This window comes from Leopardus geoffroyi, chromosome B1 (genome assembly GCF_018350155.1).
Source record: "Leopardus geoffroyi isolate Oge1 chromosome B1, O.geoffroyi_Oge1_pat1.0, whole genome shotgun sequence".
Taxonomy (NCBI): Eukaryota; Metazoa; Chordata; class Mammalia; order Carnivora; family Felidae; genus Leopardus; species Leopardus geoffroyi.
In genome coordinates, this window is record NC_059327.1 from 199,383,070 (window position 1) to 199,409,640 (window position 26,571).

The following is a 26,571-nucleotide window of genomic DNA, read 5'->3' on the forward strand; positions in this document are numbered from 1 at the left end:
GCGTGCCGTTTGACAATCAGCAGCTTGGCGTGTCCTTCCAAGCCTCCCATGATGCTGCCTACACAACAGCGGGCAGAAACGCTGGCCTTCTCACCCTTGCCGTGCTCGGCAACCGCCGCGCCGTGGGTTCTGGAATCCGAAAAGGCCTGTCGCCAGCCACAGCAAACCGCGGGGCCGTGTGCAGACTGCGGTGCTCTGAGGCCGAAGCGCTCGGGGCGTGCAGAGAGGACAGGTGCAGGGAGGCCGTGCGGAGCAGGGACTCACACGCCCCGCGCAGGACGCAGGGAGGAGGTTCCCTCCCGCGCCAGCCGCCAGCCGAGGCAAACCGGCCTGTGTCTGAGGGCGCTTCGCGGACGCCTAGCCAACGTTAAGAGCTGGCTTCTTCATGGTTTACACAGAAACGAATTCCTTAAAGCCAGCGTTTCAAGCCGCGTACTTTCTGAGGACTGTGGTTGGGCCCGCCACCCCCGCGCCACCACCCAGACTGGCTGCAGGAATGGATAATCGCAGACCCCCAAGAGGACAATGGCCCAGATTCCCCCTCCGGCTCCACAGAGCCCGGGGGGGGGGGGGGGGGGGGGGGGGAGGGGGGGGGCGGTGTCCCGGAAAGACAGGGCACTCCCCTCCTCGCCCCCCAGGATCCACACAAGAAGGCCTCTGTGGTGCAGGTTTAGGACAGGGTGACCTCTGACTCAGCTCTGAGGCTCAGGCTGGAGTGCCAGGATCATCAGACAACATGCCAACAAAGAGCACAGACTTCCAGTTTCCAAGATGTTCATTATGCACCATCAATGAAGCAAAACTGTTGGGGGGGGGGGGGGGCGTGGAGGTTGGGGAAGGAAAACTAGAAAAAAATGAAGTCATCATTCAACTTATTCGGCAATGACTGACCAGGCCCCAGAACAGAAATGTTGCTTCATTATTCTGTCATAAATACCAAAAACATCAACAGGCGATTGAACATCTATTTACTCATTCACCGGCACTCACAGAACACGATGCACCGGGCAGTTTTAACCTGTCCTACAAAGGGGAGCCCAGGGGGCTCAATCGGTTAAGCGTCAGACTTGATTTCCGCTCAGGTCGTGATCTCAGGTTCGTGAGTTCAAGCTCCAAGTCTGGCTCTGCACTGACAGCACAGAGCCTGCTTGGGATTCTTTCTCTTTCTTTGCCTCTCTCTCTCTCTCTCTCTCTCTCTCTCTCTCTCCCCCACCCTCAGCCACTCATGCTCACTTGCGCTCTCTCTCTCAAAAGAAACCCTAAAAATAAACAAACAAACAAATAGGGAGGGGCACCTGGGTGGCTCAGCCGGTTAACCATCTGACTCTTGATTTGGGCTCAGGTCATGATCTCACGGGTCATGAGATTGAGCCCTGCATCGGGCTCTGCACTGGTAGCACGGAACCTGCTTGAGATTCTCTCTCTCTGGCCCTCCCTGCCCCCCGCACACATGCATGCATGCTCTCTCTGTCTCTCTCTCTCCAAATAACTTTAAAAAACCAAATAAAAAATAAAAATACACTGTCGTAAAAATATCAACTCAGTTAATTCTCATCAACAACAACCTTATGAGATACAATATTATCCCTATTTTACATATGAGGAAACTGAAGCACAGACAAGTAAAATACTGTGCCCAATGTCACTCAGCTAACATGTAGCATAATTGGATTAAAACCCAGTTAATGCGGCTCCAGAATCTTTGTTCTTAAGTGCTGTCTATACTGCCTAACATGCTAGAACTTATAAAATCTGCTGGTAAAACATGTGTCCACTGGTCCTCAGAATCGCCTTGTCATACCATCCTGTGATACATCTACTATGCCTAGGACAAAATTCGTATTGTGCCTACTGAGGGAAACTAAGATGAACTCTACCTTCTGAGACACGAGAATAGAGAGAGAATATATACCCCAGCCAGAGAAAGTATTTCTGGGTGTTTACATCTGAAGGTATATGATATGTGTCAAAAAAGAGGTATGGTTACTAATTACTGTCACTGGACAGATGCTGCGGGTTTTTTTCTACTTGTTAGAAAAAGTCACTTAAGATGTTAATGATATTAACAAGGAAAATCAAACTTAACTCTCGCTCCACAGAACCTCAGTGAATACTGCTTGTCGTTATAAAGTTACAACTCATTTATACACATCTTCTCTAAATTTCGAAGTTGTTTGTTTTTAAGAATAAAAAGTGGAGGGAAGCACGCAGAGTAAAAAAAAAAAAAAAAAAAAAAAAGCAAACGGATTTGAAACAACTCTTTTACTTCCTTGCAAAGTAAGATAACAAGCCCAATAATAATAAACCCCACATGGCAGACTACTGCCAATGTATCAGCAAAGTTCCCTACTAGACTCCCTGTACTTTGAAACAATCTCACCCATTTATTTTATCTTCACTCCTCAGCAATGACCGGCAATGACTGGCACAGTCCCAACCGTCCATTAATATTTACTGTACTGCTAAACAAAAGTAAGTCCATGTGTTTGGACTGTTCGTGTCATTGGTCCAATCCAAAATCAAAGACTTAATAATCTCTCCAAGGAAACCAGTTCTGTAACATTAATTCACTAGTACATGACACCATTGTTGGGACAAAACAATCAGCTAACACAGCACAGGCAATCAGGATATTTAGGAAGTATAGTAACAATTAGCTTGTATCCAAATAGGAATAGGCTAGTATTCCCAAATATCAGGCAAGTAACAAGGCAGTTTAAGTGTTAAGATAAAGATCTTGGTTTCATAACAGATGAGGAAAAAAGACAGAAAAAGATGTGGACGACGAGAGATGCTGAATACCGGGGAGACGGGAATCTCCCTCTCTGAGGGCCTCCAACCACAGACATCATTTATTTCACAGGGCCGGGGGCTATTTCTGCAAGAAGACAGAAAGCTCACCTAGACGGCATATACCAGCTCTAGAATTCCTTGGTTATACAGCATGTGAAACAAAACACACAACTGGGCCAAACCCGCAAATGAAGAAAAAAGGTGCCACTGCTCAGCCAGGGGACAATTTGAGGCTCTCCTGAATTTACATAAAACAAACATTTCAAAAATTTACCCCAGTGCCTAACAAACTTTCCTTAAAAGATCTTTTCTTTTAAATTAAAAACAGTAGCTTTATTAATGCACAACCCATTTCAAATTTGAAACACAAGTCTAAGCCATACCTTGTGGAATGGAAAGCCATAATTGTAATGTGGAATGAGACCAACTGAAATCAATGTAAAATATCTGAAGTAAATACTTTTTTTTTTCCTAGGGGGTAGTATAAAACGTATGAAATTACATAGTAAGAAGTTATTAATTTGAAATTATGAAGTGGAATTGAGGACTTCAAAATATTCATAGATTTTTTTTTTCCAAAGACTTTTGAAAGCAGAGAAAACCATATCATGCTCTGGAAAAGCTTACCTTTCAGAAAAACAACATTTACTTTGCACAGCTGCTTGACCGTGTACTGCAGAGCAACAATAATCTGCATCCCCCCAAGCCCAGCACCGATTCAAGTGGAATTTTCAGGTTCACAGGTATTGCACCGACTGGCGTCTACACACACATTCATTATTTAATAGCTAATCCAATTTAATTATTAAACCTGAGCCAGGTGAGAACAGGAACCGTGTCAAGTTACCTGTAAAACAGACTATTATGGCAAGCAGGTTTATGAAAATTTCAACAATCACTAAGCAAAAGAATCACGAGCAGCAGAACATTACCGTGAAGTCAGAAGAACTAACCAAGCACCAGGCACTCAAAAACATTTGCTAAATCGAAGACTAAAGGAATATTCGTTCAATGGGGGAAAATGGCTCTTCAAATTTATTTTTTTCCAAATAAAATGACTGTTGATTTAAACAGCAGTTATTGTGGATTTCACCTGGCTGTCCATGGTCCAGAAGGGGCACTGTCCCCCACCATTAGGATCCACACCCCCAGGGACAGAGGTGGGGCAGCTGCCTCAGCGATCCTGTCTATGATCCTATCCTCAAAGGGATTTTAAAGTGGATTCTTCATCACTTGGTATTATAAAAAAATGTGCCTCTTCAACCATATTTCAAATTTCTTGTTTTGTAACTTTATTTTCTGCTTGTCGTGGATGGTTTATGAAATATGCAAAATATAAAGAAGAAAAAAAATCAACCCATAATATCATCACCTAGAAATAAGCTTTTACCGTTTTGATATATTATGACCCATTTTGTGCACATATCCTTTCTCTAACTGAAACCATTATGTATACAAGTCTATATTCTATTTATTTTAATTGACACCATAATGAGCACTTTCCCATGTAATTAAAATTTCTTCTAAAAATTACTTTCATGGCTATATACATCTCATTGTTTAAATTTACCATAATTTGACTTCCTCTATTGCTGAATGACTAGGCTGTTTCCTCTAATTTGTCACAAGGATAAATTAAGCTGTAATGAACATCTTTTTGCTAAATCATACCAGAATATTTTTGCATACCAAAACTTTATCTGATTCTGATTCCTAAGATAAAGAGGAATTGCAAGGCAAAAAGTTACCAACAGCTTTAAATCCTGACCTGCATCGCCAAACTGTCTCCCAGACAGGAGGGGATCTCTCTGCCTCACCCTCACTGGCCCCCCAGGCCCCGGCACGGGGCGGGGTCGAGCAAGAGTGCTGCCAATCAGTACTCGCCCCCCCACCCCCCCATCCCCCCCGCTTTGTGTGTCTGTGCAGAACAACTGCATTTAAAACAGTAAACAACACGATTATCGTGGTATCACTAATCCCAATTTCTTTGGCTCAACCTAGGGATAATTTGCTATAATACCGGGTGAAGTGAGCCTTCAGTTTCCTCATCTGGAAAGAGGAGAGTCAGGTTAATCAGCCTCTAAGGCTCTGCTGAGTCCTAACGTTTTATATCTTACCTGTCATAGTGCCGACACCCTGGATGCAGGGGCCCACAGGGCACTGACAGAGGATTACAATGTAACGTAGCTCCTTAAAGCTGTTCAGCTGTTACTCGTCTTGTTTTTCCTGGAGCAAATCATGAACAATAACTCTGCCAATTGGAAATACTTAAATACAATTGCCATACTGTTTTATAAAAAGAAAGATAGCATTTACTTCTGGTATTTAAATACACAACCTAGCTTTTGATTCTCAACTCAGGCTCTATAAAACTAGATGCAACAGCTGGAAATTCTGATTCAAAATTACGACTTCACAGAAAACCAGACGCTCCATGGAAGATAAGGTTTCCTGGAGAAGTGTAGCATTGTTAGAGGCCATCAAAAATCTGTATGAGATTCTCTTCAGAAAAACAGAAACCTTCAAGATACTACTGAGCACTAAGAATCTGCACATTAACAGAAAGATGAAGCCACCAACCTGCGGGTCACGTTCCTTAGCAGCGATACAGCGAATTTATTTGATGCGCGCACATACAGCTCTTACCCTCCAGCTCTTACCCTCCGGCCGTAACAGGCCTCAAAGTATCTGCAGGGTAACTCAAAATCACTGCACGTACAAAGAACACAAATGACAACACTATTGCTTTTAATCCTGTGAAAATTACGTTAGGTTAAAAAGTACTAAAAATACCCTAAATATTATTTCAGCAGCAAATTCAAGCTTACTAGGTCAAAAACCTTACATGTAAACACCACTATTTTCATTCTTGAAAATTAAAAATTAATTTCATAGCATATAATACTGTTCAGGAACGAAAACATTGTCCCTTTTGTGTCCTTTCAAAGGAAACTGAAAAGGTTAATAGATTTGAAGTCAAGTTTTACATAAACATTTTACATAAAGCTCTAGCCTGAATCAGGAGAGAAAAATACGGCTCTTTTACTAGATGCCTGGAGTCGAGGAAACCGTGACTGCGTGACTGACAAAACAGCTCACGTGCTCACACACGAGTCCCAGGAGGCCGGGGGCGGCCACCCCTGGGGGTACGGGCGGGACTTGCCAGGGCACACCCTGGGGACCAGTTGTCCAGGCCCTCGGCGTCCACACACACTCGCTCCCGAGGCGGCCCTGCCTGGGGGTCTGCTGAAACCCACAGCCCCCCGGCTCTGCTTTCCCATGCGCCCTCCACAAGCACCTCTCCCACTTCGTACAAGAAGGATGCAGCCGTCACCGCACCTGAATCTGACCACGGGACACCGTCCTACACGCACATAAACACGTCTAGCGAAGGAGACTTGGACGTGCCGGGTGAGCTGAGACCGGGAGCGGCTCCGCTGACCAGACGGAAAACCCGCTGCAGCTCTCCGGGCACCCAACTTTTCTCACTAAACTCGATGAAGGAAGGATCGCACTGAGCTGTCATCTGACAGGTTACTTTTTAAGGTTCCGGGGGCATCTTGGCATGTCACTCAGAGGAAGTTCGTTCAAAGAACTGCGTGCAGTGGCTGTGCCCTAACAAACTCCTTGCGTTCTTGTCCATTCATTTATGCAAGCGACGTTTCTTAGCTCTCATGTTGTAGGAGATGAAAAGGAAGAACATAGTGGATATTGGACACCGTCAGAGCCTAGAAAAGAGCTACATTCGCCCACTGGCACACGATCTGGTTAAAAACATCTGTTGCCTTAAGAGCTTTTTTTAAAAATTTTTATTTATTTTTGAAAGAGACAGAGCATGAGCAGGGGATGGGCAGAGACAGAGGGACACAGAATCCGAAGTGGGCTCCAGGCCCTGAGCCGTCAGCACAGGGCCCGACGCGGGGCTGGAACTCACAGACCGCGAGATCATGACCTGAGCCGAAGTCGGTGGCTTAACCGACTGAGCCCCCCAGGCGCCCCTTGCATGCCCATTTTTATTGCACAGAGGTATGAGAGAGTGACCAAATGAGTGATCAAAGTTTCACTTTGAAATGTCAAGTTTTATAATATCCTGGAAATCATAACCTTTCAACTAAACTTACAATGACAAATTACAGATGTCACCTTGAAATACAGGTGTGTGTGTGTGTGTGTACCTATTTTTGTGGGAAAGAATTTTTCAAATTTCTTTTAAAGGATAAATGAACAAAAATGCATAAAGGTTTATGGTCTGGTGGGGCGAAGAACACTGAACATATATAATTACAGACGATTAAAATTCTACGAAGCAAACTCATAGAGAGACTGTGAGCATAAAATAGAAGTGCCCAACCTAGTCTGGGGTGGGGGAGGGCCATGAAAAGTAAGCCTCAAGAGGACAAGGATTGCACCTGTCTTACTCACTTTTATATTCCCAGGGTCTAGAATAAACGACTGAAGGCAATGTTTGTGCTAAAAAATAAATAAAAATAAGGAATTGGCCTGGCAAAGACAGTGGAAGGAAAGGTGTTTCAGACAGAGGGAACAGCATACGTAAAAGCTATGCAGCAGAGAACATGAAATGTTCAAGGAACCAAGCTGAATCGTATCAGGCTCACAATCTATATTAGAGATTTTTTTTTTTTCCTAAAGAGGTAACTGGAAATTTTTTAATCAGGGAAGTGATATAATCAGGTTTATTTTTTTATATATTTATTATCTCTCAGGAAAAAAATATCTGTTGCTAATCAGGAAGAAAGTAGTCATTCATTCATTCATCAAATATTAACTGAGTGGTATTTGTGTCAGACACTATATTGGGCACTAGGATATAGGAGTAAACAGACAAGGAAGCCCTGCTAGAACTTGCAATGTATCAAAAAGGATTTATGTTAAAAGAGTGAAAAGAGAAGCTAATTGGGAGACTGAGAGAAAACACGTACTTGCAAATCATGGATCTGACACAGGACTTGTGCCCAGAACATATGAAGACCTCTCTCACGCCTAATACTAAGAAAACAGTACTCAATTTTAGAATGGGCAGAAGACTTGTACAGACACCTCACTAAAGATGGCAAATAGGCACATGAAAGATGTATTGCGTCATTAGCCACTAGGGAAAGGCAAATTAACATGAATTATCACTACACGCTTTCTGAAATTGCTAAAATAAAAAATGCTGCCAATACCAAGTGCTGGTGAGGATACGGAGCATCTGGCACTCCCACAATTGCTGGTGATAATACAAAATGGTATAGCCACCGTGAGAAACAAGATAGGAGTTAACTGTTTTCAGTAACAGTCTATCGAGATAGAATTCATAGGGCATATAATTCCCCCATTTAAAGTAGGCTGTTCAGTGGTTTCCAGTATGTTTACAAGTTGTACAACCATCACCCCAATAAATGTGTTTTGTTTTCCCCATACCCATTAGCAGTCACTCCCCATACCTCCCCAAACCCTCCCAGCCTCAGGCAACCAATCTACCTCCCCAACGTCTACCAATCTATGTCCCTGTGGATTTGCCCATTCTGGACATTTCTTACGAATGAAATCATACTATATGTGGCCCTTTGTGACCAGCTTCGTTCACCTGGCATGTTTTCATGGTTCACCCATTTTGTAGTAAGGGTCAATACTTCATTTCTTTTCCTTGCCAATAATATCAATTGTATCTTATTTATCTATTCATCAGTTGATGGACATTTGGATTATTTTCGCTTTTTGACCATTATGAATAATGCAGCTAAGAACATTTGCGTACAGGTAGTTTTCTTATAACATTAAGCATATACTTACCATATGATCTAGCATTCCCACTTTTGGGTACTTGCCCTAGAAAAATGAAATTTATGCTCACCCAAAAACCTGTACACAAATATTTGTAGCAGCTCTATTCATAATTACCAAAGACAAGAAACAGCCCAAATGTCCTTGAACAGGTGATGGATGTCCATAGTACCTCCACATGATAGAATACTACTCAGTAATAAAGAAAGAACTATTGACAGATACACACACATCTTGAATGAATCTCAGAAGGACTATGCTAACTGAAAGAAGCCCATTTTAGAAGAGTTAGATACTATGTGATTCCATTTACACAACATTCTTGCAAACACAAAACTACAGCAAAGGAGACCAGGTTGGGCAGAGGGGGACAGGGAGACAGGTGTGGCTACAAAGTGATAACATGAGGGAGCTTTGGGGGAGTGACGAAACTGTCCTGGATCCTGATTATGAAATGGTTACATCAAAAGAGAATGCGTGTGTGTGTGTGTGTGTGTGTGTGTGTGTGTGTAATGTTAAAAATCCATAGAACTATATAGCAGAAAGGTCAATTTTACTTTCTGTTAATTTTTAAAATTTTACGTGAAAAACTTAAAGCTATGGTTAAGAAAAAAAGAAACTAATGGAAAGACACACACGGACTCTCCCAGCACCTTACGCTCCAGCTTTGGATAGTAAGCTTTCCTTAACTGCATGCCCATCATCACCCATCAGTCACCGTGCCAGAGAGCTGATCTCAGAACAAATGACTTTGGCCATCCTAACACAGACGGACAAGGTATTCTGAATCCAAATGTGGGTGTTTTTGCACTTAAATACTAGCATGCCTCCCATAACTGCTTGGGATAATTATGAATCATTACTAAATAAATCAATCACAATAACACCCCACCTAGAGTTTAAGACACAGGAATGCCTAGGTGGAAAGCACCTGATTTCAGGACTTTTAACCTGGGGCTCATATCCTAAACCACTACTGATTTTTGTTTTCTGTGTGTTCAAGATGTCTTAAGTCTGTCATGTGGCCTTTCCATACTTTCCATTTAAGCTGCTTTGGAAGAAAACAGCCTCTCTTTGGACCCCCACCCCCACCCCCTTCTTGCCTCTTGTTTATGCTACATAGCCTATATTTAACTTTAGATGATACCAAACAACTTCCAAGTTTGAAAATCCAGGGTTTTGGGTTACAGTGAGAAACACAAGGAAACATCACTTTAATTATGTAGATTTTATATATGAAGTTTATTACTCTGAAGCAAAGACTGAGTCCAAAACTTCAGGAGGTGGCGGGGGGTGGGGGGACAGAAGGGGGGAGTAGTACACCCCAAAATGTCAGGATCATTATTCTAAAATCAACAAGAAGGAGTTGGGGCACCCGGGTGGCTCAGTCAGTTAGGCGTCTGACTTTGGCTCAGGTCATGATCTCACGGTTCGTGAGTTCGAGCCCTGCATCGGGCTCTGTGCTGACAGCGCGGAGCCTGGAGCCTGCTTCGGATTCTGTGCCTCCCTCTCTCTCTGCCCCTTGCCCGCTCACGCTCTGTCTCTGTCTCTGAAAAATGAATAAACGTTAAAAAAATTTTTAAATCAACAAGAAGGAGCTGGTTTGTAACAAAAACTGAATTGAACTTGGGAGTCAAAAGACACCAATTTGAATGATCATGGTTTTGCTCGTAATCTAGTCAGACTCCAAACAGATAATAAATAATAACCATAGTATGTTCAAAATAACATAATAAACAGTGTTAATAAGGTATGTTAAATGGTGATAAGTGTTATGGGGAGAAAAAAAAAGTAGTAGAGTAAGTGAAGGGAAATCAGGTAGAATATGGGGAAAATCTAGGTTGAACGTGGGGAAAGAGGTGAATTATAATTGTAACGGGGTGGTCAGGATGGTCGCATTGAGAAGATGATGTGTAAGGACACGTTTGAAGGAGGGGAGGTTAGCCACAGAGTTAGCCACACAGATATCTGGGGAAAGCATTCCAAGTCCAGGGAGCAAGTCCCCTGAAGTTCCCTAAAGGCCCAAAGACAGGGATATTCCTAGCATGTGTTTACTAGAAACCTCCAAGCAGAGATGTCAGGCAGGTAATCAAACAGAGAGTTGGGAAGAGAAGTCTAAGCTGGGAATAAAAACTGGAGAGTTACTGGAATTCAGATAATAGTGCTGTGAGGCTGGATGAGATCATCATCATCATTCTTTGAACAAATATTTAATGAGTGCCTGTGTGTCAACTCTGTGCCAAAGAGAGGGGAAAGAGAGAGAAAGAAACTCAGCCTCACAAAATACTCTACGGTTCAACTCTAGTTTAAACAGAGCAATTGAGGGGAGGCCAGGGGGAAAGAAACAGAGAGATAATCCCCAGTCATGGTTTAAAAAAAAAAAAAAAAAAAAAAAAAGGCCAAAGAAAATTTAAAGAAAGATTTAGTGTAAAATGTAGGTTAATACTAAATCTGATTCTTAAAAAAAAATTTTTTTTAACATTTATTCATTTTTGAGAGACAGAGAGAGGCAGAGCATGAGCGGGGGAAGAGGCAGACAGAGGGAGACAACAGAATCCGAGGCAGGCTCCAGGCTCTGAGCCCTCAGCACAGAGCCCGACGTGGGGCGCCAACTCACAAACTGCAAGATCATGACCTGAGCCAAAGTCAGTCAACCGACTGAGCCACCCAGGCGCCCCATTACTAAATCTGATTCTCAATCTCGGTGTTAAGCTGCAGGGCTCTCTATGCGCAAAGTCTCAGATCATCACTGACACTGCTCATCAGCCTGTTCATTGAGAAATCCATGAACGGGAGTCAGAATGTACCTTCTTTCTGAAAGTTTCAAAGAGGAACTTTGGCTGCCCAACCCACGTAAATACAGATGCTGGCTGTTCCTCCCGCCAGCAATGCTAGATCAAGGCTGTTCCAAGACAGCGTTAGGTTTAGTTCCACATATCTGAACTTCTCTTTTCATCATAGCTGTTCATAAAAATGGGTATTTCATTCCTCCTGTATGAGCTGAATGTGGACCTCAAGAGGTATTTTATTTTATTGTTTTTTTAAATGTTTATTTATTTTTGAGACAGAGAGAGACAGAGCATGAACGGGGGAGGAGCAGAGAGAGAGAGGGAGACACAGAATCCGAAGCAGGCTCCAGGCTCTGAGCTGTCAGCACAGACCCCAACACGGGGCTCGAACCCACGGACCATGAGATCGTGACCTGAGCCGAAGTCGGACGCTTAACCGACTGAGCCGCCCAGAGGCCCCTCAAGAGGTATTTTAGAGAAGGCAGCATAATTTTGATGCAATACTAACAGCGACTCATGAGTGAATGGGCTTTGCTTCAAAAGTTTGAGTTTGGAATATGTTGTTTAGGAACCCAAGAGACAACAAATGTCCATCCGAACCTGGGTGGCAGCTGAATTAACAGTCCCTCTAAACCCAGGGGATGGGATATCTGTACATGAGGTCAGCTATGTGCTGGAAACTCTGTTCAATGTGGGACTGAAATGTGTGACAATAACCAAACTACACTCACAGTTTATGTATACCACCAGGTTAGTTCAGGTTCTCTTAAAAGGAAACTAATTCTAGCTAACTTTCAAAAAGTGCAGAAGGGGAGAGAGGTACTGAATGGATGCTAAGGTTATTCAACATGTTGGCAAGACGGATTAAAATTCAGGGATTATCAACGTAAGCCCCCCTGACCTTTTGAGCCAGATAATTCTGTGTGATACGGGAGCTGTCCCAGACACTGCAGGATGGTTTAGCAGCCTCCCTGGCCTCTACCCACTAGATGCCAGCTACAGCTCTCTAGCTGGGACAACCAAAAATGTCTCCAGACGTGACCAAATAACCCCAGGAGGAGATAAAACGGCCCCCAGTTGAGAAGCCCTGGTTTAATGAAAAAAACACGGGAAAGGCAACGACAGAGCCGGGCCTCTGAAACCACTGGAAGCAGAGACTGAAAACACCTTTGATTTCTAAGTCCTTTTTCTCTGCATTTTAGCTCCATTCTCAGCAATGGACACATGGCCACCAAACAGCTCCTGAGTTTTGTTCGTTAAAATCTAGGCCTCTGAACAAAGAATGAGTCTCTTTCCTAATTCCAATTTTTAAAAACTCCTAGGGAGGGATTCCGATTGCTCTGATTTGAACCTGGTCTGGGACCTGGAGGGGAGGGGGTGAGGGGGTGTTACCTGGCAACACGGCAGCATCCGCTGAAACCACCAGTTTGAAGTCAGAGGCGGGATCAGTTCCCAAAAGGAAGAAGGTGCTATTGGTGATAAAAGGTGGGTTTGAGGACAAAGAAAAAATAACAGGTATGTACCACAACCATTTAATATTGGATAATCAGCATAACCATTACAAACAGCCACGGTTATTAACAGTTCTTCACAATATTGAACTGGATTTGTTTTTCTAGATTTGGGGCGTGTTTGTGAGTAAGGTACTCTGGGAAGCATTTGAGTCTACTGGGAGACCATTATTAATTTTTGGATAAGTGGGCAGAGGACATAATATCTATTCTATGCTCGGCTGTTTTGTCACTGATGTATTTTAAAGTGAATTTCTGGACGGTACATTTAAGAAATCCACAGATGAAATCTGGGAATATTACTATTACTATAATATTACTGCCCACAGTCAGACATGACAAAGGACTGACGGTTGGTATGCTTTGTGGGCTACTAACAAAATATACTTTAACATGTGACTCTGCCTAAGTCAACGGAAGACCATAATTGAACAACCATTGCCCAATTTGTGGGCTAACAGAAAACCAAATGTTTGCCTTGAAACTTTCCAACTGGGTTCAAGAATAAAACCCAGGAATAAGATAATATACACATCAAAAGGACATAATGCATTCAATTCGGAATTAAATGAAGAAAACAGTCGAAGTTAAAAAATTTTAAGACTCTCCCAAAGACTAACAGGAGATAGGACAGAGGAAATCCTTCCTGCTTCTCTCATTAGCAACTCCCAGAAATTATGTTCTGTGTTCATTCAAGAAGCACTTGCCCCTTGAGTAGAGAGCGGGCTGGGGGCGGGGCGGGGGGGCGGGGTGGGGCGGGGCATGGGTACACTAGCCTGGATCGCAAATCTCAGCTTTGCCTCTCGTGGCTAGAACTCCTAAAGGCTTTGCATGCATCTGTGATCTCCACAGAAGTAGGCTCGAACACCTGATTAGAACCTTATCTCGGAGGAAGCACCCTTTATCGGGCCACAATTAAAGGAAGGACGGAGAAAACAGTCTAAAGGTGTAGAGGAGTCCTTTCAGTCAGCTTGATGGGAGTTGGGCCTAATGGTCACAGCCCTCTCTGTTCTTGGCTCTGGGCTATAGTTGGTTTTTGGGGCGACACACCCCAGGGAGCAACATAAAGAATTCGTAATATTTTCGAAGCCCATCACTGGATTACTTAAATACGGCACCCTGGAAATCTCCAAAATCCCACGGTTACTAAAAATCACATTTCTTCATTTTAAACAGACAACCAACAAAAAGGAATAACCAAGATTCTTCATCGTCCAATGGGGAAAAAGTGGCCCCACACTTAACAGCTTCACTGCCAAGCCAGAGGTCAGGAGGTCTCCTTGCTAATGCAGTAATAATGTGCCAGTTGGCTGTGATCAAACAACCATAAAGTTCTATCTTTTCTTATAAAAGACTGATGTTCAATCATTGCTTTTACAAATGACATGATTTCTCTCCACCTTGGAGAAAAGCATGCAAATACGTGAGTCAGTACTGGAGGGAAAACTGTAAGATTCCACCTTCCACCGCGGGGGACAATCCAGCCTAAAGAGAAATGATGGGCAACCCTCAGACTTCAAAAACCACGAGGCCAAGACCTGTACACTATGACTTCACTGCATCAAGCAGCACCCCGAAAGCGTTCCACAAATGTACACCGAGCGATTACTTCTGCAAGGCTTCTGCATGAGTCAGGAAGACTCACAGATACACAAATCAGAGCAATGTTTCTCAATCTTCTCACTACAGATGGGAAAGCAGTTGCATAAATAATATCGCAAGTTAAGCAATCAACTTGTCAAGCTCGGCAACAGATAGTACAACTTCAATGGAAAACAGACTTCATGAGTCAAATTCATTTTATCATTGTTCTCATTTTTAAAAATTTACAGTAAGAAATAAAAACGTTCTTTCTTTCAGCTATTTGGTTATGGTAAAAAGAGACAGAGAGAGAACACTGAAGTGTTGTTTAGATGCGATTTCTATTAACTTTTAAGGATCCTTCACTCCCAACCTTTCAATACTAAGGACCCTGAATGGATGATCCACTTTGTCTCTATTTTTCAACACAACCATTTATTTAATGTTAATCCCTTTTATTTAATCTTAATACCTTAGGAAATGGCTTCTCAACTCTTCACTGAAACTATTCTCTACATGATAACCGGCTGGTCTTTCCTCTGTTGCATGATTCTTCACCGATTATTTAATCAAAACTCCCTCTTCCTTGGGATCCATGGTATTCTAATCTGTATCCTTTACCCTCTGAAGGCGCACCCCAGGAAGAGTCCTGGCACCTGGCTAAAGGAGCTCTTTTTAGCACCTTTCTCCCTAAATTTGACCTGTGGAATTCACAAACGTCCACAAGGCAGCATAAGCAGGAAACACGGCATATGTTTTGTTGGGTGAATGCACTGTTGTCTTAGGAATGTTCTCCTCCCATACTCACTGTTCAGTATTCAATGACCTCACTCAGCTTCAGCCACCCAAATTACCCCAGCAACTCCTTAGTGTTTTCTACTACTTTTGCCATTATTGTTATATATAATCAGGTATGTTTACATGTGTTTATTTGTGGATGCCTATCTTTGTGGCCCAGCGGCCTTCTGTGGCCTATATTAATAAAAGCTAATACTTATTGAACATTTACTATGAACGGACACTACTCCTAACTATTTTTGTAACAACCCTATGAGGCAGGCACTTAAAACCCCCATTTTACCAAGGAGAAGACTGACACACACAAAGGTGAAATGACTTGCCTGAGTTGCACGGCCAGAAAGGGCCAAAGCTGGGGCTTGAAATCGAGGCAGACTAGAGACCAGCATCTCTTATGCCACACTCACTGTATGTCTTTACATTGGCCCATTGTTTTCTTTTAGATGATGTACTTGTTGGGGCACCTGGGTGGCTCAGTTAAGTGTCCAACTTCGGCTCAGGTCATGATCTCAAGGTTCGTGAGTTTGAGCCTCACATCGGGCTCTGTGCTGAGCTCAGAGCCTGCAGCCTGCTTCCGATTCTGTGTCTCCCTCTCTCTCTGCCCCTCCCCTGCTCATGTTCTGTCTATCTGCCTGTCTGTCTCTCTCTCTCTCTCTCAAAAATAAATATTTTAACAAATGTAGATGATATACTTGTCAAAGGCAAGCACTATTTTCTTCCCAACTATTCTCCCAGTGCCCAGTAGAGCGCTCAAAAATAAGGTATGTTAACTACACGAGTTAAAGATTTATACTTTGACTGCTTTATTTCTTTCACTTGATTCACTATATTCATTCAACAAATAAATGCTTTTTTCATTTCTATTATGACCACGTGCTACAGACTGAAAACCAAACAGGATATGGCCAGTGCCCTCAAGAAGTAGGGAAAACTAACAGTCAACAGTGCAGTTATAACAGACATAATTACAGGCTGTGTCATTTCGGCCAATGAACAAACTAGCACAATTTTCTATGGGTCCAGAATGTATATAAAAATAAAATTTATAAAATATGTACAAAGAACTATGCTGTACCGGGGGGTAGGGTGACAAAACCCTGATCTGAATTATTGTCCTGCCACTTTGGGGCTTATGGTTCCAGTCAAGTCAAGTTGGGTTCTCTGAAGCTCATGTCTCTTACTCATCTATAAAACAGGGAGGCTTTCCTAAAAGGACTGTCAAAATCAAGTGAAAATGGCAAAATGGAACATTTTTAAGAAACGCTGGCTATTATACACATACTGAGACCTCACATGAGCCCCATAATAGCACAACCCTTTGTCAACAGAGCAGAAAGCAATGTCCTCAAATATAAAAAACATGATTTCTCCAAGACTACGTTTGGTTAAGTACAAATACCGGGCAAGTGCAAGTATATAAAAAAGAAGGTGTAGTTTGGAGCAGTAAGGTTTCAAAGGAATGGATCATTTTTTTAAAAGAAGAGCAATTGGCTGGCTGAAAGGAAAATGGAGGGTGTGGAGGGCAGGGCATCACCACGCCTAGAGTCATCTAGGGAAATAAGACCTGTATGATGAAATGGCATAAAAGGAAAAGGAAAGGGAGAGAAAGACCAGCAGTGGGGCGCCCAGGTGGCTCAGTCGGTTGAGCATCCAACTCTTGATTTTGGCTCAGGTCATGATCCCAGGGTCGTGGGATCGAGCCCTGCGTCGGGCTCCGTGCTGAGTGTGGAGCACTTGAGGTTCTCTCTCTTCCTCCCTCTCTCTAAAATTTAAAAAAAAAAGGGGGGGGGGGCTTGGATGATCTTTAAAAAAAAAAAAAAAAAAAAAAAAGGGGGGATATAGTGACCAAGCCAGGGAGAAAGGGCAAAAGGCAGAGAGTCTATCATTCAGCCAACAAGGAGCAAGTGTTTGCCACAAGCCAGGCATTGTGTCTGATGCTGGAATACAATGGGAGAACATAACACACGTTCAGCCTTTGATCTGAAGAAGCTCATAGTCCAGTGGGAATGGCATAAACAGGTTTAAAAAAAAAATACAAAAATCCGAACCGCGCTAAGCACCATGAAAGTAGCATCAGGGGCCCACATGTTATGTACGAAAGGAGGACCTAGGAGGGAATGCAGGTCTAGGAACTGGGTAGACAAAGAAGCAAGAACGTTTTTACTGAAATCGGGTGAGGGAGTAAATGAGAGGATCCAAGGGGCCTCTCAATTCCGTACTTAAGAAGACTAATCTTTCACCTTTTCTGTGAAGACCCTAAGAAGCATGGGGATGGGAAGGAGGCAGTTGCTGTCCTACTTACTGTTCTTGAGCAATTGTCTCCTAGATCTATCAAGCATAAGGTGTCTGTAATCTTTGGGTTTCACTTTCCCAGTGTAATTCTCAGAAAGTACATCCAGGCCACCAGGTAAAACTACTTCTCTCCCCCATGACAGATTCCTTAAAACGTCCAAGGACAGCAAAACCTCAATGAACACAAAAAAAAAAAAAAAAAAACCCAAAAAAAGAATGTGGCATACTGGGAATGGCCATAAAGTTCCTAGAAAAATTCATGCTCTAATATGAAATGATTACAATCCAATAAATACCTCAAAATGTGTGCTTCCAATGCTAACTGGAAGGTGACTGACCTTAATACCAAGTAGTGGGGGAAAGGAGCACTGACGACTGCATAAGCACTCTCAAAACTGCTCATCTTTCTGTTCATCGTGTGTTTTAAGAGAATCTTGAGGGGCGCCTGGGTGGCGCAGTCGGTTAAGCGTCCGACTTCAGCCAGGTCACGATCTCGCGGTCCGTGAGTTCGAGCCCCGCATCAGGCTATGGGCTGATGGCTCAGAGCCTGGAGCCTGTTTCCGATTCTGTGTCTCCCTCTCTCTCTGCCCCTCCCCCGTTCATGCTTTGTCTCTCTCTGTCCCAAAAATAAACGTTGAAAAAAAAAAAAAAATTTAAAAAAAATAAAAATAAAAAAAAAAAAAGAGAATCTTGAATGGCCAAGATTCCTAGATAAAATGTCAATGTTTTGAACTGGCCATGGCATTTCAAATTCTCACTCAAAGATTCATCAAATCATAAGCGAACTTATTAAGAGAAATGGTTTGAAGGGGGTTTTCAACACTACGCACTGAATCTCACAATGGATACCAGCCTGATGAGCAAATGTAATAAAAATGTGTAAGGAGAAAAAAAACCTGTAAGATATATTTGATAAAAGAGAGATGTTTTAGCAGCAGTCTACATGCATTTTTAAAAACATCCTATCCAGTGTGCAAAGCAACTGAAAATTACCTTAAGTATAGTTTTCTAAGCTGAAGAGGAAAATAAATTATTTTTCCTAGCACATAAAGAAGAGTTCTAGTCAGCAGCAATATTTTAAGGGCTACTTAAAAAAAAAAAAAATCTACTCAGGGTATAATCCCCTCCCCCACCCCGCAGTCTTGTCTCCAGTGCAAATTATTGATTTGCAGGCATAAGTATTCAGAAAACAAACATCTGATTATAGCATAAGGTATTGCTGATACAAAAGCTTTTGTGATGAGAAAACGCAAGATCTCAAATCTAAGAAGGTAAAACACCAAGTAGCAAAAATGAATCCTTTAAGAACTATCAAGCCAAACAAAAAATAAAATTAGATATAAATTCAAGTTTTAGACTGTGGTCAATTGAGGTCTAGACAAAACCCTATGTTTGTTCACTGCCTAGTCTCCAGTCTGCTCCAAGTTTGAAAAGGTAATTGAACACAGTCTATAATTACTGGATTAGACACAGATGGGCTCTGTACATTTCAGGGGGAAAAAAGCACTGTTTTGATTCATTTTATGATTGCCTGTAAGGTCAGACTTTTCAAAATGTACTTTCATCTGTTAAATGGTTTCTCAAATTCCCTGGGGTATATCTTCAATAACTGTGATGTTTTAAGCAATTTGGGCCTATCAGATCCTGTCTTTGAATGTAACTAGCTGCCCATTTTCTAGTATTATAAATGTGCATGTAGGTTAATTGCTACATCTCTTACATATTTTCTGAAGTTGCAGTTTTGGGGGAAAAACTGAAAAACTGTACCCCTTTTCCGACAGGAATTGATTATGTTGGTGGAGATTTCCAAAGCAGGGGGAAAAAAAAAAACAACTTAGGTATTTGATAATAAATGATTTAGGGTCATCTAAAGACGATGAAAAATATTTTCTACCTGACTCAAGTGAAAAACAGAAACAAGGAAACATCAACTTTTGGACAAAAATTGTTAGGCATAAAGTTTAGATTTCTTACAACTGAATAATGTATAAAACATGAGAACACATGCGTGACTCAAAGCCTATGCATTTTTATATAATAACGATAAATGCCTAGGACATATATTGTCCGTGCTAACACAAAAAGGAAAACTATTTCCTAATCTAAAAGAGGAAAATACCTAAACATAGCCTTCTATATCACTTACAATTGGTGATGTCGTTATATAGCAACGTATTATAAATTCAGAGTGGAAAATAATACCTAACTTGGAGAAATGAGATTTTGGGTCCCTTTAGGGTAGTGCCTACCCTATTTCCAAACATCTCATATTAAAACAATTTATTCAGTAGAGCTAGACATGAAATTTTTAATTGTGAAAATCTGTGGCATACCCAACAGCTTGGGTTGAAATGCCATAAAAAGTCTTCTTTGCTTAGTGTACTTAGCCACAGAAAGCAGCTTCTCAGGCTCAAGACTCGGTCAAAGGAGCCCCCACTTCACCACACTGCCCCCAGGAAAAGCTGTAGAATATTCCAAGGACGGCTCTGGACCAGCGGTAGCCAGGCTGCCAGCACATTCTTCATTTCGTTCCTACTTTTCGTAACGTCATGGTATGGTATCACATTCTACCTTTTTAAATCTCCTTTCCGATTACAGCTTCATTTTCTACTCCCCAAATTCACTTCAGTTAGCTACCCTGTGGTCCCATGACAATAGAAACACCCTAATACCTAAAAAATTAAGACGACAGTGTAGGATAAGGAATAATTCCATAAAGTTTTTTTTTCTATGTTTTAGGAAGTCAGTTTTGTGTGTTTTAACAGATAAGGAGGAATTTAATAATAAAAATTTTTTTAAAACCTTAAGCTGAAATTCATGAAATTACGCATGTAAGCAAGAAGTCCGTATACTCAGAAAAAGATTTACAGTCATGTAGTAAATTTACTGACCCTCTGTAAGATGCATGAACATGATCTACTTTTAAGTCATCTCTACGCCCAACGGGGGGCTTGAACTCACAACCCCGAGATCAAGAGTCACACGCTCTACTGACTGTGCCAGCCAGGTGACCTGAATGCGATCTACTTATAACTTCCTCTTCTCAAAAACCAAGGAGTTTCTAAATCACACAGACGACCTTGTTTTTAAAAACACGCTAATTTGAAAAGGGAAAACTGCACAGACAAATGTTTATATCACTATTTACGTGAACACGGCTATCATCTACAAGCGGTCCTATAAAATGCTGCTGCAAATATCACGATCTCACATGTACTAAAGAAATGGTTTAATAAAAAAATTAAATCTATTATATATTTGTTATATCCTTATATAAAACTGCTGCTTATGTAAAGCTGCTTCTCCTTTATATTTCACATATATTTGGATTTTCTTACAATTTGCTAACCGTAAGATACATTTGTATTTAAATGACTAGAAGCTCAGAGTACAACGTAAATGCTGTAGAAAATTATTAACAATTTCCGTCCGTTTTCCCCATAGAGCTCACACACAAAACCAAGATAATATCAGAATAAGGCACTTGTACAAAACACCACGACAGAACTCGGCGTTGTTACTGTGTGTTTTATACTTTCCTTCCTAAGGGTGTATATAAAAACTGAGAGCAACAAGTCAACCAAAATGGTAAAAACTGCCAAGGAGGGAAGTTTCTTTAGGTAAATCTATTTGTGAACTTAAACATGACTTTCACGAGACCGGTTACCAAAAACCGTGCTTTAATGTAGATTATAAACACGCAACAACTTAAGAGGTTTTTTGAAAACAAGATATACATGCTATAAATTAATTCCGTTCTTCTTCCGTTCCTCCCTCCTTCTCTTCCTTTCTGCCATAATTTCATTTCCAAAGCCACAGAAAATATATTCTGAAAACTTATAGCGTGTTGAATTTGATGTGTGTTATTCTGCGTTGATGCCCGAGTTTCCCCTGACTCTAGCTCACAAGCATTTTGCTCACATACACATGCACTTTACTTTTTGACATTAATGTTTCAAATAAATTGCGAGCTTAAAATCATGAAACTGACTATAAGAACAAAAGCCTGGAAAGATTTCTTCCTAGGCTTTCTCAAAAAAGGCCTTTCCTTTTTTAAACAATTTACATGATGTTTTATGGTCCTTTTAGAAGAGAATTATAGTAAATGGCACTCCAAGTGGGTTGTGTGAACCCACAAACCACTCCTCATAAAAACTGCTATAATTTTCCAGGACAGGGACAATAAAATATCATACATACGCCAAAGCTAAATCACGGTGTGACCACAGTAACAAACACATTATTTTCATGAAAATTAAGCATGATAAAGCTAACAAAGAGATGACAAAGAAGAAAACTTCTGACGGCTTTTCCTCAATCTACTTAGTACTTACACAGCGTTTACAGAATTTTCCTCCATTTCCTAAATGGCTTGAAATACAGGTGCTAATCTAGTACTCAAGTTTTTATGTGTCGTTCATCTGTTTCCAATGAGATTAAGAAAATAAGTAACTTCAACTGCAGCTCAAGGAACACTTTAAATAAGCCAACCTACCTACCTAAATTATTAACATTTTTGTTTCTAATCAAAAGTTAAACTTTATGGCAAGTTCTAAGGAAATTTTGAGGAGATGCATTTCCCATTTCAGACCACTAGGGACCAATAAGTGTCTTCCATTCCCAAAGGAGTAACTTCGCAGTTGTTAGAACTAACACCCTGCAACCATGAGCAGCAGAACCCCCTCCCTAACAGAACCACACTATCTGTAAAGCAGAGGAGACCTGAACACTGGATAGAGAAAAATGGGCTGAATGAATGAGAGTTTTAAAAGATGAAAGTTGTCCAAATGGTGCCATTTGTTAATCACCATCTACCCTGAAAAACTTCCCAAGGTCCCTTTTCCCATAGTGGAATTATTAAACATTGAAACTGAAAAAGAATATAAAACCATGCTTTTCTGACCTGGGGGTGGGAAAGATGGTAATGCCACACTGATACAGAAAATAAAGCCTGCCTAATACAATTCACTGGCGCTGATCACAGCAGCTTATTGCTAAATCAGGCATAGTACTGAAATTAGGATCGGTAAGCCAGGCCAAAATATCTACAAAAGAATCTCATTTACAGAGAGTTATCTTATGATGCAATAACCACGGTAAGAAGAAACAGCATTTTCTACTTCAATCTGTTATGATTAATTCTGGTTAGAGAGAACTATTTAACATATTTACAACACTCCTTTAGAGCAAAACCTTGGGAGAGAACTGGAATGAAATAGTATAAAGCCCTGAAAATAAAAAACCAGATACAAACCTTAGTAGATCTATTTTACTGCTTTTTAGATTCTTAGCTAAAATGGATGGCTCTTTCTAGAGTAACAAATGATGCTAAACTTTATCCAGTATTTTTGCACATAGCTCCAAGCTCCCAACTCTTTCCAAAAGGCCACTATAATTTGAATTTCAAATTTCTAGGAGAATATGGCAGTGATTCCATTAACTGCTAAGACACTGAACACAGAAATCTGTTCCTCCTCCCACAACCACACAAAATATAAGAACAAGACAATGAGTTAGAGAACAAAACAATACACTGAAACGTATACTTGTCAAATCCTGTCATATAAAAGTGGACATTTTTATATTTTTGCTCCTAAATCAAACTTTAATAGGACACTTAAAAATATTTATACTATTAGATACAAAGAACAAATAGTCACATTTAAATAATGTGCTATTAAAAATGGATTCATTACTCTTGAGCTTACATAAAATTTTGTATGATAAAATATGTCATTGTACTTGTTCAGACAATGCAGCGAGCCTTTGTTTGTGTTTATTGGAAATGCCTTCCATATTCTGAGGCTCCAAATCAGAGCTTCCCAAATGGAATCTGCAGAGAAAAAACACTGATTCCAAAAAGAAGACTGTGCAAACAATACACAGTTCCAAGATAAATAAATCTATCCAAACCAACTACACTGTTCTTCCAGGTTAATCAAAGACTCCTGCCCAGCGAAATATATCTTCCAGAGAACATAAGATGTCCGCACGTCAAAGGCTTACAATTAAAATGATCTTCAGAATTTAAATTTTTTCATCAGCCCAAACACAACAATGAACAGTTTATCTAGTTGTACAAATAGATTTAAAGAATCTTGGAAGATGTAAAATACATTCAACTCATCCTACGAAATCTGATCTGACTCCTCCTCTGTTCACCAAAGTCGACCTACCCACCGAAGCCACCCCTCCACTCTGCCCACCCCACTCCACTGCCTCTACTGGACTCTATGCTATTTGTCTAATATGGCAAAATCCTTACAAGCAAAAAGAGATTCACTGGATCTCTTTTGGCTCCATGGCCTGGTTTCCTTTCGGTCCACCTCACTGACATTTCTTTGGCCCCACAGCATGGGGGTACAAGCCGATCTGCATGGCTGGCTATACGGACATTTCACGAAGCCTTTACAATTGACCACACAAACACAATACCACAATGTAGGTCAACTTGTGCACTCAAATACCAATGTGAAAACTTATATGGAAGTAAAGTATAGACATAAATCTGAAAGGGTAGAATTCCACCCAATGATCCTAAAATTATTTCAAGGAATCAATCTCCAAGAATGCATCATGAAATCAGAAGAGCCCAGTTAAGCTTTAAGAGGGGGGGGAAAGAAGAAAGAAAGAAAATGAAAGACTTTAGAAGCGGCAGCAAAGGTTTCACCAATCATTATATCATTGAGAGGGCTCAAACTACAGATGAAGTTAGAATACAGAAGATTGTAGAGAGGGCATTTAAAATTATTAACTGATCAAAAATTTGTAGTTGTCATTAAAAAAAAATACAACTTAGCAATTCAGTTCAGAAAGAAGAATATCCCCAGGAACATACACATCTGTTTAATATTACAAGCCAACTGTCAACATCCTAAGTGAAGTTTTAATTTAATATTTTTTCTTTCTTGATGTTTTACCTTTAATCAATGCCTCATGAGAGTATCAGCTTTCTATAAGAAACTGTTAAATATAAAGAAATGTTATTGTAGCATGTTTATAAAATCATAGTTCGAGAACTTTTTATTTTTCCAAAGCCTGACCACAACTTAATTATCTGCAGGACATTCCAGGCTCACAATTGCAAGCTCCAGTTCCCAAGCAATTTTAAACAATATCTACTGTACAGGACAGAGGGTACACAACAGACCGCAACACGGTTATATTTCCAAAAGTCAGCATTAGGCCCTTTAGACATGGTTTTTATTTTCATTAAACAATATTTGTTTCCTCACTAATCATTAAATGGTTTTCATCACTATTGCCTGTTTTCCTTTCACATGCCGGCTGTTAGCATCAGTGTTTGTGTTCATAATAAATAAAAAAGTGACCCACCCGGTTATTTAAAAATGAACACACACGATGTCTGGTTCAACGAGTGTTAGAGATTCGGCAACATACTCACACCCTGAATACTGTTCTATTTTCATCTGGACTCTAAAAAACTTTCATAGAGTAACAGACTCTGTACATACTCCTTTAAATCAGGTTTCAGCTTCATGCCTGCTTATGTTATTGTGGGCACACAGATCTAATCAGTGGTTCAAGACATTTACGTGGGAAAATGGAAGAGGAAAAAGAAAAGACAGCAAGTTCATATTCCTGACCATAATGGAGAGGAGTTGAAAATACTGCCAATTCCTACAGACGGATGAGAAAAGCAGCCTGATTAAAAGTATCATGCCAGTAACTGACCAAAATGCGGGGGAGCAACTAACAGAGCATTCCAGAACTTTAGCAAAGACTCTGAGGAAGGAAATTAAAAAGAGAGAGAGAGAGAGAGAGAGAAAGAGAGAGTTGTACGCTATGAGGTATCAGGAACAATTTAAAAATATGTCAAGTGTGGAAGAAACAAAGCTGCTTCAAAGTCAGAGGTAAAATTAACAGCCAATGGAAAAAATAATCCAATAAATAATCTGGAGAATCTTCAAGAAATCTGATACTTGCATCGTTGTACTGGAACCACCAGAATTTTCAGACAAGGAAATGATTTAAGTCCAAACAAACTAATTTTCGATTTCGGATGAACTGCCTCGGAGAGACAGAGAGGGATACACAATGCACAGCATGTACAACGTTTATTAGTTTCTGCGTTTATCAAATACTTTATCACACTTCCTACATGCCAAGCACTTTCAAAGTGCTTCGCTCCTTTAATCTTCCAAAATTAGGTACCACTTTACTTCCATTACCCACAAGTCACCCACCAGTAGGTAGGGGAGCCCAGAGTCCATGCTCAAAGCCACCACGCCACAAGCTATCTCAGGTGACATTACCTTCACCAAGGTAAGAAGAGGTCCATTACTGGAGGGACCCACGTGTCTAACTTCCCTGACTCCTCTGGGGCCCTCTTCTCATTATGAAAATCCCCTCTGGCAATTCTGCTCCTTCCTTAAGGCCTCAACCTTTGCCTACGCTCTGATGTCTCCCCATCTGCATCTCTGGCTCAGAAACCTCCCCCCCCCCCCCCTCCAGGTCCACTTCTGTATTTACAACTGCCAAATATGTGTCCCTTGGCTTTTAAGCAGGCACCTCAAATAACTATAAAACCGCACTCATTCTGGCCACCCGCCTAGTCACCCACAATTAAAACCTCGAAGTAGTCTAGGACCCACTGGTTTTCATCTCCTACATCTAACAAGTCCCAAATCCTGTCAAACAGACCTTGGATCTGTCCTCTGTCCTCACGGTCACCGGCTCGGCTCGGGCCTTCACTGCGTCTCGAGGACACGCGGAGGCGGTGCCAGCTCAAGCGGTCTTCCTCCTCACCTCTGCCGAGTCCACCAATGGCCAGCAGTAGGATCCTTCCAAAATCCGTACCTGACCGTGTCCGTCCCCGGCCCCAACCTTTTCTAGTTCACCATGGCCTTCGGGATAATGCCCCTCCCTTCCCGTTCTATTCTCCTTCAAGGCTCAGCTCAAGACTCACCTCTCCTGGGAAGCCCTTCCCCCTTCAGCCCCTCCCAAGTGAAGCGGTCTTCACTTCCACCTCCAGATCCATACATACTTTGAGAACAGCA

At 41.4% G+C, this 26,571-nt stretch overlaps 1 protein-coding gene across 5 annotated transcripts in view; it reads right to left on the minus strand.

The window, feature by feature from the left end:
- STX18 (syntaxin 18) overlaps nucleotides 1-26,571 on the minus strand; it is a 123,113-nt gene that overhangs the window by 77,252 nt on the left and 19,290 nt on the right. The window contains exon 2 of one of the 5 annotated variants that reach the window (XM_045474566.1): nucleotides 25,759-25,827. The exons of 2 other annotated variants lie outside the window; for them this stretch is intronic. In XM_045474566.1, coding sequence (XP_045330522.1) covers nucleotides 25,759-25,827 — 69 coding nt within the window. Of the gene's footprint in view, nucleotides 1-94; nucleotides 357-3,420; nucleotides 3,446-25,758; nucleotides 25,828-26,571 lie in introns of those variants that run through there. 2 more of the 5 variants (XM_045474570.1, XM_045474569.1) reach the window with 2 other exon arrangements.